This window comes from Glycine soja, chromosome 18 (assembly GCF_004193775.1).
Source record: "Glycine soja cultivar W05 chromosome 18, ASM419377v2, whole genome shotgun sequence".
Taxonomy (NCBI): Eukaryota; Viridiplantae; Streptophyta; class Magnoliopsida; order Fabales; family Fabaceae; genus Glycine; species Glycine soja.
In genome coordinates, this window is record NC_041019.1 from 47,088,519 (window position 1) to 47,102,995 (window position 14,477).

The following is a 14,477-nucleotide window of genomic DNA, read 5'->3' on the forward strand; positions in this document are numbered from 1 at the left end:
TGACAGACACAGAGAAAGAAAAGAAAGAGTGGAAACGTAATTTCATGAGAGAAAGAAAGAGAAGAGAAGGGAAAACGTACTTGTAACAGCTGGCACTGAGGAGGGATTTTTGTGGGTCATAAATAAATTAATTAATTAAAAAAAGGGAATTGCAACAGCTAGCACTAAGGAAGAGAGAAGGGGCCTTGAACGTGGATTGAAGTGAGCAAAGAAGCATAAGAGGGTTTATTATTTTTTTATTGGACAGGTGTCAACAGGACAGAGATCCGGTAGTCAGGGCCTTGCTTGTATATATAATAGAGATAGAGATGTGATTAAGGACCATTTATTTATCGAAGAGTGTCCACCAAAAAAAAAAAAATACTACCACCTATCAAAGAGTAATCCCATTATTTTAGTAAAAAGATGCTAACTTTCTTCTTACACTTGGTTTTTTTGCACCTTTTTAGGAAAGAAAAGGGAGACAGAAAATGGTTCTCTTTTTTCTTCTCCTTATTAATCATGAAAGGAAGGTATTGAAAAAACAAAACAACGACATGCAACAACAACTTCAAATTCTTTATAATTTTATCGTCGAGTTCTCTAGTCTAGGGGTGAGCAATGAATGAGTTTGCATGTCTTTGTCCTACACGAAATTTGATAAAATTATTTATTTGAAATTTGATTAAATCATTTATTTAAATCCAAATCTGACTCAAACAAGATTTGAAATACACATGACAATATTATATTAACCCGACTTTTTTAATGTAATGCATTAACCTTAACATTATATATAATTTAGTCAGAGAATAAAAAAGTATAAAATTTAAATTAAGATATATTTTATAATATATATTTTATAATAAATAATATATATATATATATATATATATATATATATATATAAATCATGTTATACAAAATTTTATCTATTGAATATTTTTTTTATTAATAATATAAAATTGTTCCAAAAAAACTTGAAAAAGCTGGACACTAAACTAGGTTAGGTTAGGATGACCCAAAACATAACTCAAACACACCTTAAAAATATATTGAGTATAATTTTAAAACTTAAAATTGTTAAAATCTACTTTGAGTCAAGCTAAATTAGCATATAGGTTGGCTCATACTTGTTGGAATGTTAAGTCCCACATGGGTGGGATTACTTTATTGTTTTGCCATGCTTTGCTTTAAAAGCAAGTTGTGGGGTCCCATTTCTCACATCCCAACGTCATTCCTTCTTTTCTTTATTTTGCTTACTTTCTTCAAGAGAGATTAGTTTTTTCTTATAGGTTCTCTTGGTAGTTGTTGTGATTTCCTCTACTTAGTAAAATTTATTTTCTTGTCCATTGTGATTTTATATGCTTTTTTTCTTATCTCTTATTTTAGTTGAGTTATTATTTTGTTACCCTAGTACCCAACAATGATATCAAAGCCAATAGGTTTTGATATTGTTCCATTGTGATACACGTTGGTACACTGGTACACATTAGTCTAATCTACCACATTAGAAAATATTTTTTCTTATTACTGGATATAAATTGAGGTATTATGAAAGTACAACCTAGGAAAGTTCTGGCTAAGGAAAGACTAGGTATTTAAGTGTGTCTATTAGTGACCCACCTCTCTTCCCTAAGAACTTACTAGTGTGCTAGTTCACAGTCTACATTCATCATTCCAATATGCAGTGTTATTCATGGTGGAAGTTGTGTAAGCCAATTCTTTAGTGTGAAACCATGGCAGCAAAATATGAGATAGAGCAGTTCAATGGGAGTAAATTATCTCTTTGGAAATTAAAGATAAGAGCAATTTTGAAGAAGGACAATTTTGAAGAGGCAATTGAAGGAAAACCTGTGAATGTTATTGATGAAAGGTGGAAAGAGATGGATGACAATGTTGTTTCCAAGTCACTTCACACTATCCATATTGAGGACAATTTTGACGAACTCAATTTTGTCAAGTGTTATGGAGTAGAAGACTGCGGAGGAGATTTAGGATACTCTCCATATTGTATGAGCTCAAGTCACTTCACACTAGAATATTGTTGAAGAGAAAACTCTATACTCTTTGAATGAGTGAGTCCATTTCAGTGATGGACCACATCAACAACATGAATACTTTATTTGCCCAGTTGTCCACATCAGATTTCAACATAAAAGAAAATGAGCGGGCGGAGTTTCTACTTCAGAGTCTACCATATTTGTATGATTAAATCATCATCAACATAACATATAATAATATTGTTGGCCATTTAACCTTTGATGATGTTGTCAAAGCTATTCTTGAAGAATAATCTAGGCGAAAGAATAAGGAGGACAAGCTGGAAAATACAAAGCAAGAAGAGGCTTTAACAATGACGAGAGGAAGATCAACAAAATGTGGATCTAGTGGGAGTCAAAACCATGGTAGATCAAAGTCTCAAAGTAAGAAGAACCTAAAATGCTATAACTGTGGCATGAGAGGACACTTAAAGAAGGATTGTTGGCAAAAGAAGGGTGGAGGAAATAATTCTAAAGCATAAACTTCTCAAGGTTGTGTTGCAAGTACCTTAGTGATGTAGAAGCTTGTATAGTGAACCAGTGATTAGTTCTAGAGGCGGAAAACAACTCCATGATTTTTGGATATTGGATTCAGGTGCAACATGGCACATGACTCCACATCGAGATTGATTTTTCACTTATGAACCTATCTCAAGAGGATTCGTGTTCATGGGAAATGATCATGCCTTAGAAATTGTTGGAGTCGGTACTGTCAAAATAAAAATGTATGATGGTACTATTTGCACAATTCTAATGGTACGACATGCAAAGGGCTTTAAGAAGAATCTATTGTCCATTAGGCAATTAGATGACCTCAGGTGCAAGATTCATACCCAAGGTGGAATGTTAAAAGTAGTGAAAACAATCTTGTAGTGATAGAAGCTTAAAAGATCAAAGCTAATTTATACATGATTTTAGGAGATACATTGCAAGAACATCAGTTGTAGAAACAAGTCAAGAAGAAGCAACGATGATGTGGTATCGTAGACTGGGTCATATGTCAGAACGATTCCTGAAATTCCTTGTGGAATGTATTCTTTTGCTTAGGCTCAAAATGATCAATTTTTCGTTTTATAAACATTGTGTGATAAGCAAGCAACATAGATTGAAGTTTGCCAAAGCAACTACTAGAAGCAAACACATACTGGACTTGATTCATTTTGATGTATGGGGATCAACAGAAGTATCCATGGGAGGAGCAAAGTATTTTGTATCATTCACTAATTATTACTCTAGGAGATTATGGGTGTACCCAATGAAAAAGAAGTTAGATGTTTTTCCAATATTCAATTAATTCAAAACATAGGTAAAGCTTGAAACAAGTAAAAGAATTAAGGTGCTTAAAGACAGATAATGGAAGAGAATATGTAAATGGTGATTTTCTAGCATTTTGCAAACAATAGGGTATTGTGAAACAATTATCAATTCCACATACACCTCAAAAGAATGGTGTGGCAAAGCAGATAAATAGGACTTTCCTAGATAGAACTAGAGCCATGTTGAGAACAACAAGAGTGGCCAAATATTTTTGGGCAAAAGCAATTAAGACTGCTTATTACTTGATAAATCGTTCACCGTCAATAGTGATTGGTTTGAAGACATTGATGGAGATGTGGAAAGGCAAACCATTATTCCTCCTTACATGTGTTTGAATGTCTTGTGTACATGATGTACAACTTCCAAGAAAGAACAAAGTTGGATCAAAAATCCAAAAAGTGTATATTCTTGGGTTATGTTGAATTGTTGACAATGTTAAGGGGTATCACTTATGGGATCCCACTTCCCACAAGGTTGTTGTTAGCAGGGATGTAGTTTTTGGAGAAAATGAATTGGAAAGTGAGCAGAAAAATGACAACACTACCAAAGACACTACTATAATGCAAATAGAAAAGACATTAGGAGAAGATAACTCTTCTGAAGCAGAACAGGAGGACGAAGAACAAGAACCAAATGAGGCCAATGGTGGACAAGTACTTTGACGACCAACTCGACCAAAGTTTACACCAGCTAGGTACTTAGATTGTCATGATAATCCATGACTCATATTGTCTTCTAACTAAAGAAGGATAACCATCAACCTTTCAAGAGGCTATGAGTGGTTCAAATGTTTTTCTATAGATGACAACAATGCATGGAGAAATGGACGCCTTGCATAGAAACAAGACTTAGGAACTTGTTGAACTCCTAGAAGGTCAAAAAGTCATTGGAAGCAAATGGATTTATAACATCAAATGAGATGGCAGATCAAGTGGAGCGATATCGTGCAAGATTGGTGGTTAAGGGATATGCTCAGAAAGAAGGTGTTGATTTCAATGAAATATTTTCGCCAATTATCAGATTGACCATAATCAGAGTTGTTTTGGTTATATGTGTTGCATTTGATTTACATTTTAAGCAACTTGATGTAAAAACTATTTTTCTCCATGAAGAACTTGAAGAGGAAGTATGCATGCTCCAACCAAAAGGCTTTAAAGAACAAGGGAAAAAAACTTGGTTTATAGGTTGACCAGATCTTTGTATGGTCTAAAGCAGGCGCCAAGACGTTGGTACAAGAGATTTGATTCCTTCGTCGTTAGCCTTGGATAAAACAGACTGAACTCAGATCATTGTACGTATTACAATAGGTTTGATGATAATAATTTCATCATTTTGTTGTTGTATGTGGATGACATGGTTGTGGTAGGCCCCAATAAAGATTGAATTCAAGAGTTGAAGGCATAGTTGGCTAGGGAGTTTGACATGAAGGTCTTGGAAACTACAAACAAGATTTTAGGGATGCAAATTCACCAAGACAGAAAAGACAAGAATGATTTTCTCAAAATAATTACTTACCAAAAGTCTTATGGTGCTTCAACATGCAAGACTGTAAGCCAATTTCTATCCCAATTCATGTGAGTTATAAGTTATCCTCAAGTATGAATCCTATCAATGAAGCAAAAAGGATGAAAATGTCTTGAGTACCATATGCATCAGTGGTAAGAAGTCTTATGTATGCCATGATATGCATAAGACCAATATTGCACAAGCAATGGGAGTGGTGAGTAGGTTCATGGCAAACCCTGGTAAAAAGCACTGAAGTGTTGAAAAGGGTCCTTAGATACATCAAAGGAACCTCAAATGTTGCATTATTTTTTTGGAGGATCATACTTTGTTGTTGGATGTTATATCAATTCAGATTACGCATGTTACCTTGATAAAAGGAAGTCTATTATTGGATATGTGTGTACACTTGTAGGAGGGGCGGTGAGTTGGTTATCCAAATTACAGATTATTGTAGCTCTGTCTACTTCAAAAGCTGAATACATGGAAGCTACCAAGGCATGCAAGGAAGTTATTTGGATTCAAAGGCTATTGGAAGAACTTAGGCACAAGCAGCATAAGAGTATTGTGACAGCCAAAGTGCCATGAATATTGCAAGAAATTCAGTCTTTCATTCCTAGACAAAACACATAGGTGTTCAATATCACTTTGTTCGAGTAGTAGAGAAAGGAAGTGTAAACATGCAGAAGATTCACACCAAAGACAACCTAGCAAATGTTATGACAAAGCTAATCAACGCTAACAAATTTACATAGTGTTGATCCTTTTATGGCCTATTGGAAACGTAAACAACATGGAATAATGAAGAAGAAAGAATGGTGTGAAGATATGATTGACTCAATCAAAATCTTCAAGTGGGAGAATTGTTGGAATATAAGTCTCACATCGGTGGGCTTACTTTGTTGCTTTGCAATATTTTGCTATAAAAACAAGTCATGTGGTCCCGTTTCTCACATCCCAACATCATTCCTTCTTTTCTTTCTTTTTGCTTAGTTATTGAGAGATAAATTAAGAAAGAAATTAGTTTCTCCTTTTAAGTTCTCTTGGTAATTGGTGTAATTTCCTCTACTTAGTAAAATTCCTTTTTTTTGTCCATTGTGATTTTAGATGCTTTTTTTCTCATTTCTTATTTTAGTTGAGTTATTATCTTATTACTCTGGTACCCAACAATAATCACCCCTACTCTAGTCAAATGTCAATATAAGAATGTTTCGTTAATATTAAAATAATTTTTATTAAGAATATTTGAAGAGTTTTAAAAATTATTTACTTATCATAACTTAAAAAGAGTGTCCCTGAAACCTTGATCTTTTTTTTTTCTTAAATTCATTTTTTATCTCTATAGTTTCCCAATTGTACAATTGTGGGTGCTTAATAAAATTTTGTTGCACATTTGGTTCTCACATTTCTAAAATTTAGAAATTTTGGTTCACTGTTATTTGTTGTAAAATTTTAATGGAAATTACTGATAATGCATGTTGGTGATGCCATTGCACTTGCATGCAGTCGTAGTGGGTGCATGATACAATGTTTACGGTTCTAAGCTTCTAACACACACACACACACTACATACATACATACATACATATACATATATATATATATATATATATATATATATATATTATATATATATATATATATATATATATATATATATATATATATTACAATGGGTAGGATTCTATAGTATTTATCCTCATGCCTATGTTTAAAAATAATGCATGTGCTTGGGCCCATACCTGCACAGGTAGCAACCTAACCCCGACACTTGCGATGGTCACCGCTATAGCCTCTTCCTTTGAATTAATGCCAAGGTGAGTCATAAGCAAAATCTTCACGGTGTTTCTATTGAAGGTGGAGGGGACATGATCAATGAGTCTGCCTGTCATAGGCAGATGCAGGAGACATAACACATCATCCAGAGTGATGATCATCTCTTCGACAGGCAAGTGGAAGGATGAGATCTCTTTGTGCCACCTCTCCACAAGGGCATTCATGAAGCCCCTATTTGCGGTAAGGTACCATGTCATAACTAGGGCTAATAACCTCGACCACGACACAAAGGCCCTCACCGTTGGCTCAATGGGGAATGGTAAGACTTGGCCACCGTGGCTGACCAACTTCATCTCTAGTCGCAGTTGCCAAATCCATACATGACCAACACAATGGTCCTTGTAATATTGGATCAATAACAAATCATTGGACCTCCTCTTCAATGACAAATGGAGGTCCAAAGATCTTGTTAGATAGACATGCCTCTGCCTATGACTCTGGTTTTACCTCTGTCGGTGGATGTTGTCTGTCGTGTGTTGATGCAATAAGCCTTTGATGTCTCTCTCCAGCATCATCCCTTTCATGTGAGAGGTCGAGGCCCTCATGAAAAGGATCACATCCATCCACGTATAAAGCATGTTTGGTTTGAGCCATTTGAAATTAAAGGAAAAAAAATAAACTATTAATAAAAAAATAACAAAAAATAAAAAAACATTAATTATTAAAATAACACAAATCAATAACCGAAACAGAATCATGATTCCATCTTGGTTCTAGCATGAACCACAACAAAATCACAATTTCATGTAGAGAAACTACAACGAATTTGTGATTTCATTTGTGGTGTACAAAAACAAAAGAAAAAGTAACAAAATCACGATTCCGGTGAACACAAAACCCTAGGGGAAAAAAACAAATCTGAGAGGGTGCGCAAAAAGGGAGAACGAAAGGGTTGAAGAGAAGAAGGAAAAGGGTTCGTTTAGGTTGGATTGGGGAGGAGGAAGAAAGAAGGAGAAGGAAAAAAGGAAGGGGCATCGATACGAGAAGGAGAAAGAGAAGGGTAAGAGGCGTCGGTTTGGGACAAAGATGGAGAAGGAGAAGGGGAAAGAGGTGCTAGGAAGGGGAAGAAGGAAGAGGGAAGAGGGAGGGATAAGGAATTTTGAAGTTGGGGGGTAGAAGGGTAATTTCCCAATGATGTTGGGGTCAACAACAATTAGTGTAGGGGTGAATAGTATTCCCCAGGGGATAACTCTCCTTAGATAGGCTGAATAGAGTGGTATAGTGGGCTACACATAATGTTTTTATGCAGGCAATTGCTTCTTGCACCTCTATATTTGCTTTCTGCACCTAATATAGAATGTAAAATTACATTCCAAAATAGTCTTTCCAGAAGCTTAAAAAGGTGTAGGAAGCAGTTATGAAAGTGCAGGAAACAATTGTCATTTATGTAATATACTCCAAAATCCCTTTGCTAAAATAGATGGGTTGGATAGACTATATACTGATTTTACAAAAATGTTCTTGATTGCACCATGTAACTTGTGAAACGGTCCATAACACAATGGTATATACATCAAAGTGAAAAATCCCTTTGCTGCTTATGAATTATGATGATGCTATAGTCTGAATTGATTTGGCATTCAAATATTTAATTTAATAGAATAGAGACATGAAGGATTAAACCTGTGGCACTGATTCCCTTTATAAAAGCACAAAATACGGTGCAAGCCACCATATTGTATGTTCCTTTACATTCAAAAAGAATGAATCCATTACACTATCAACCACACATTTATCCAATACAAGTCTTCTATGAAGCCAAAGAAAGCTAGCAAGGGACCAGCCTAAGCTTGGTAGGTGAAGTTGCATCACCTGTAGTTGACTTGTGGGGATGGGAAAAAACGTTTTGCCAGCCGTTGGAAGGGTCTCAATAGTTGGGCTCTTTTCTTGCGCCAGAACCAAATGGCAGCGTTGTATTGTTCGTTGCGAATCTTTCGCGTGGCTGCCTTCCAATCATACTTTTCCATCTCTTCACGTGCAGCTTTACCCATGGTTTCTCTCAACTCTTTGTTGTGCAAAAGGGGCCTTAGTTTGCTCAAGCAGTCTTCAAGATCTCGTGGATCATACAGATAGCTAGTTTTACCATCTTGATCTGCAGGGATTATATCAGGAATACCTCCAGCACGTGCCGCCACCACAGGTATCCCTGAAGACATCGCCTCCAAAACTACAAAACCAAGCGTCTCTGACTCTGAAGGCATGACAAATACATCTCCACTGGCATATGCTTGGGACAGTTCTTCTCCTCCTAACATTCCAGTGAATACTGCTGGCATACCTTCAAACATTTTCTCTAGTTCTTCCCTGGTAGTTAGCAAAGCAACTCATATTACTAAAAGTTGCCAAAGTTTTTATAGTTAACATTGCTTTATCTAGATAGGGAGAGGAGTAATATAAAGATAAAACGCATGAAACATATTAGGAATCAGAGGAGGAGAATTAATGACGGAAAAAGAAGCTTGAGAGCTTGAAGATTGAGAATACTCACAAGGAATCATATTGAAAACAGATAAGATGAGAATAATACAATGAAGGCCCTTATTTATAGAGCTAATTGGATTAACCATTCCTAACTAACTTTGTAACTTCCAAACCAACTCACGAACTTTTTATAACCTCTGTTACCCCCCTCAAACTGATAGATGATAGGATCATTATCATCAAACAAATACCAAATACTTTCTTTTTTTTAAGGGGTGTCAGAATTAGTCACCTGTATGGTCCATCACCAACGAAAGCAATTCGGGCATCAGGAAGCCTATCCATGAGCCTGCCAAAAGCAATTAGAGCTTTTTAAGCTTTGGCACATCAATAATCAACAAGCAGTTTTTGACTTTTTGTTGCTCCTCCAATTTTATTTTCTTGATTTTTTAGATTGACTTGTAAAACTTGAATAAAAATACTTCAAGTTATGCAAATTTCACAATGATATTCACTACCTTTTCAGAAAATCTAAACTCTTCTCTACTCCAAGCCGTCCAACATGAATTATCAAGGGTTTGTCAGGTTCATCATTGCTGTATGACAAATGTTTAAGAACATGATGAAATGACATTATTGCCAAAACTTGATTATATGACAAAATGAGAAAAGGTCCACACCTTAGTCTTAATCGCATTTCATGGGAGCGGTATTTGGGATGGAATTTTTCAGAATCAACACCCTTGTTCCAAAGACGAATCTTGTTAGCTGGATACCAACAGGAGAAAAACTTACTCAAAAATTCGCAGCATAGTAGTAGGCATACCGAGAAATGCGTATTTTCAAATGCTGTCACCAATTAAGAATAGCTAAAAGTCTAGATAAGTGGATTTTATGTTCACCTGCTGTGACTCTAGCTGCTAGGAGATCCCCCGCAATGGCAGCAGATGGCACCAGAGTCAGATCAGCTGCTCTGTGAAGAAATTCTATATAAACCACCAAAATTTATGTTATGCTCACCAATATTTGAGTCCAAATTGGAAGGAGTAAGCATGAAAGTGTACATACTTATGATCAACCACATTGGTTTCACCAGCCAGCTAAAGGTATATCTTGGAATGTACCTGGAGACTAAACAAGATCAGCCATAAGCAATACATGATTTAACATATAGAGCAGTTCTGACATCACAGCATCATATCAAAATGATTCTAAGTAGAAGTGACACGCAATCTAAAATGGTAAATATTTTCAGAAAAATCGTAACCTGAATAAAACTTACACTGGTACATGGGTATGATAGGACATGACAATAGGAACACACAAAAGTTTTGCAATGATAAGAGCTCCAAAAACCTGAAATTAAGCCAGCATTGGATATGAAGTGTCACAAATAAGTCTTTACACAGTTACACTACACTATCCATAATATCCCCAAAATTTAACAAATAAGGAGATAGAGGAATTGCAGATCAACCATTATGCCTGGCGATGATGCATGTATTATGTCAGGCTTAAACCGGGCTACCTCCGAAATTATTCTTGGACTAAGTGCCAAGGAGAGGGGTACCTTCTGATACAAAGGGCAGGGAAAGCTGCATTTCTCAATTGTTTTTGGTATAAAAGAAAATTGTTAGTATAAAACATATGGGCATGCTAGTTGTTGGAAAATACAGAGACAATGCAAAAAGGCTAACCAAATCTCACAATCACAGAAATTAGGATGTTTCTTAATCATGTAATTATGACATTAACTCTATATAATAGAGCCTCCCCATGTAATTTAAACACAATTTTATGTTTGTTTTTCTCTTCCTCTTCACGTGGTATTTAGAGCCTAATTAGAAGCAATCCTAATCCATGTGTGCTTGATGTATCCATTGTTCACTGGTGAAATTTCCATTAAACTGCATTTCAATTTGACAAATCCGTTTGTTGATCTCCCTCTACCATGTCATCTTTACAGCCAAGGTTGCCAATATTAAATTGCACCCAGGATTGAGAGGAGTGTGAAATATTGGAAATGTAAATTGTGTGATCAAAACATGGATCACAAGATCTTACCAAAAATATAAAAAAGCATTTAAAATATAAAAAAAAGTATGATTATACAGTCAACAAATACATGTAATAATTACACAACATATATGCAATAATTAAAGACAAGAAACAAGAGTTACCCTCGTGACAGAAAGACACACAGTTTATGATTAAAAAACAAAAAAAAATAGAGGTGCAAGTAGAGCAAAGGTTGATGAAGCAAAAAAGAGCTAAGCAACTAAAAGAGATCAGTGTTAGCAACCTCCAAGATCCAATTAATTTGGCTCCATAAAATTCCTGTGGCACTCCTTCATGTGTTGTCACGACCATCACCTACACAGAGAAATAAACATAACTAGTTAGTATGCAATGAAAAAGGGAAAAAAAAAAGGGACAAATGTTTAAACACTATACTGTAATGTGCAGAAGCTATGTATTCAAAATTTTCTATGAATTTTTGGGATAACATACAAAAGTACCAAATGTAAAGGAAAATAAACATGTGCATACATGGAAAAAACAAGTAGAAAAAGTTACCTCATCACCCATTTCACGTAGGCATCTAATAAAGTTCTGAAACCGGTTTTTGTAGCCTGAGACATATCTGCAAAATAGACATAACTTATAAAAACATTTATTTTTTCTGAATTCTTATGTTGCTAATACCACTTCTGAAGAATCACACATGAATGATGCAAAGTACATTTCAATCTCATTTGGACTGCAATGCAGAGAGAAGCTAGAAACCTTGGTAGAGTAATTGCTCATCAAAGTTTCCTAAAATCAATGTCTAGTTCCATACATATTAACATATACTAAACACTATTTTACACCAAAGTATTCAGAAATCTGAGACACAGCACAATACAATAGCTATAATGAAACTTTTCTGAATGTGAAACCACACAAATCGAATAGATATTGGAAAAAGACTAACACAGAATCAGCTCAATCCATTTGCCACAATCTTAATTCCAACAGACCACCATTAAAATCCAACTTCATAACTATAGAATATGCAACGCAAAGGCTGAGTATAATAGCAACTGTGTTAGAAGACAAAAACACTGAAAAACTGTTTCTCTATTCTTTCAACAACTAATCATAGAAAGTATGTCAAATTAACACACTGTTCCACACATAAATTCGGATTAACCAAATGTGGAGCTTTGACATCTTAATAAAGAAGATAAAAAGCCTATGACTAGGGTTTAAATTATGGTCACAGCTGCAATAACAAGAACATTGAGATTAGCGAAATTGCAACCAAATGTAACTGATACAATTGCGGAGACCTCAAAAATCAACAGTACGGTTACAATTGCAGTTGCAAGCCACAATTTAAAACCATGCGTATGTCATTTGACATAAAACTACACACTAACTCGGCCAATCAAATGCCACAAAGTCAACTCTAAAGCCATATCAACAAGTTGATTGATTCATTGAGCACAGCATGACATTTACACTGTTACTATGGTTCTAAAGTTGACTTCACGGCATTGCATACATAATGAAGAGCAAAACAAGCAAGACAAAATGCAAAGGGTTTTCAACATCAAACACCCCACATTCAATGAAACATTGGACACTAGCACAACCAAGAGCAAACCATAAGCAACAACAAAGGTTACTCACGCAAAGGGAGAAGGCTCGACAAAGAGAGCAATTCTCCGAGGCCTTGAATTGTTCTCATTCTCAGAGCCAACCAAAGCACCCTCGTTCTCCCCCTCTTCATGAGAATCAACCTCTGCCATGGTCATGTTTCCAGCCCCAAGCACAAAACTTTTTCTACCCCAAAGAGTTTTAGACCCTTTCAAGAAGCACAATCGTGTTCCTCTGCAAGAAAGAGAAATGGGTTTTGCTCCCGACAAGTGAAAACGTGGGAAACTAGGAGGGAACGAAGAAGATGATGAAGAACAAGAAGGAGGGGTAGTGGCTTTGGAACAAAAGGGTGGAGAGAGTGAGGGATTTATAGTGATTGCAGTGGTTTTCATGGTTGTAAAGATGTTATACGATGTGTGAGAAAAAAGCTTTCGAATTTGGATAGAATAATATCGAACTACAGTGGGAGTGTTAGAAGAGAGAGAATAATCCGATGATGCTGGAAAGGAATCTACGGATGGAAGGTAATCAAGGTATAGTGCTATTACAAATACTTTATTTTTTCTCTATTTAGGACAAATTCTTTTCCTTGACTTTCTAATAAATCGTTCACTGCCCCGTGAAGAAGTTATACATAGGTTTCTCTTTCTCCCTCTTTAGCTGGTTATTCCACATGGTGGTGGTGATTAACAGAAGAGCATATTTTGTGTGCAGAATTGTTTCGTATCATTTATTTTCACAGTTTTTTTTTACCGGATAAATGATTATTTTGGTTTCTCTGGCTAAACAGGTAACAGTTTAATCCATAAAAGAATAAAAATTGTGATTTAAAAATGCCATAATTACATTTTCTGATTAATTTTAATATATTATTTTGTCAATAAATTTTAATATTTATAAATTAAATTAATATTAAATTTTACTTTTTTATCAATTTAAGATTACATTCAAATTTCAAAGAACCAAACTAGCATTAAATTATACTTATGACATAATTATTACACTTTTTCATGTTAAAAGATTAAATTAAAAAATTTATTTTTTAAATATTAAATTATCACTCATTTATATATTCTCGTATAAAAACACTCATGTACCTTTTTTTTATACTAGTGTTATGGGTATATTGGCTGCGACTCCCATTTAATCCAGGTAATATAGTCCAATTAATTTACAGATCAAGTGTGTTAGGATCAGGCTATGTAAGTGTTTTTTAAGCATGAGGTATCTGAAGCTTTTTTTTTCGTACACAACTGATCTCTCTCTTTCCGGGCTAACCCATTTTCTGATAAAGTTGTACATCTAATTACAACTCTATGTTCAAACCTCAAATCTGGGTTAAATATGGAATAATTGTAGACCAAGACAACAAACATGGGAGTTATCGAATTAATTTGTGGATCATTTTTTAAATATAAATTATTGTTTGAAGTTATATTATTTTTACTTTTTAAATAATTGGTCAAGAGGAGAGAGTCCAATTATTTTTAAACCACTCTTAAAGAAACTTTTCTAAACAAAAATTGATTTTAGTTATAATTAATTATATAGTGTGTGTTTGGATGGACATTAACAAAATTGATTTTTAATAAAAATTGATTTTAAAGTGACATAATTTATGTTTGAATGTTTTATTATAAAATAAAATTAAGAGTAAAAATTAATATAAAAATTTTAGATCCAGAGTATAAGTTACTAAAAGTTACTTCAATCCATAATCAATTTTAGACCTAG

General features: G+C 34.8%; 1 protein-coding gene across 2 annotated transcripts; it reads right to left on the reverse strand.

The window, feature by feature from the left end:
• Positions 1–8,279: 8,279 nt before the first annotated feature.
• Positions 8,280–13,338, reverse strand: LOC114396789 (sulfoquinovosyl transferase SQD2-like). 2 transcript variants are annotated; one of them, XM_028358957.1, is made up of 11 exons: positions 12,777–13,333; positions 11,676–11,742; positions 11,401–11,471; positions 10,576–10,693; positions 10,381–10,454; positions 10,167–10,222; positions 10,001–10,084; positions 9,779–9,866; positions 9,617–9,694; positions 9,391–9,447; positions 8,280–8,981 (listed from the first exon to the last, which is right to left on the reverse strand). In XM_028358957.1, the coding sequence occupies exons 1-11, from the start codon at positions 13,133–13,135 to the stop codon at positions 8,486–8,488; spliced, it is 1,548 nt and encodes a 515-aa protein (XP_028214758.1). In that variant the 5' UTR covers positions 13,136–13,333; the 3' UTR covers positions 8,280–8,485. The 2 variants fall into 2 exon arrangements, with proteins under 2 accessions (XP_028214758.1, XP_028214757.1); XM_028358956.1 differs by having other exon boundaries at positions 9,617–9,866; positions 12,777–13,338.
• Between the last annotated feature and the right edge of the window lie 1,139 nt (positions 13,339–14,477).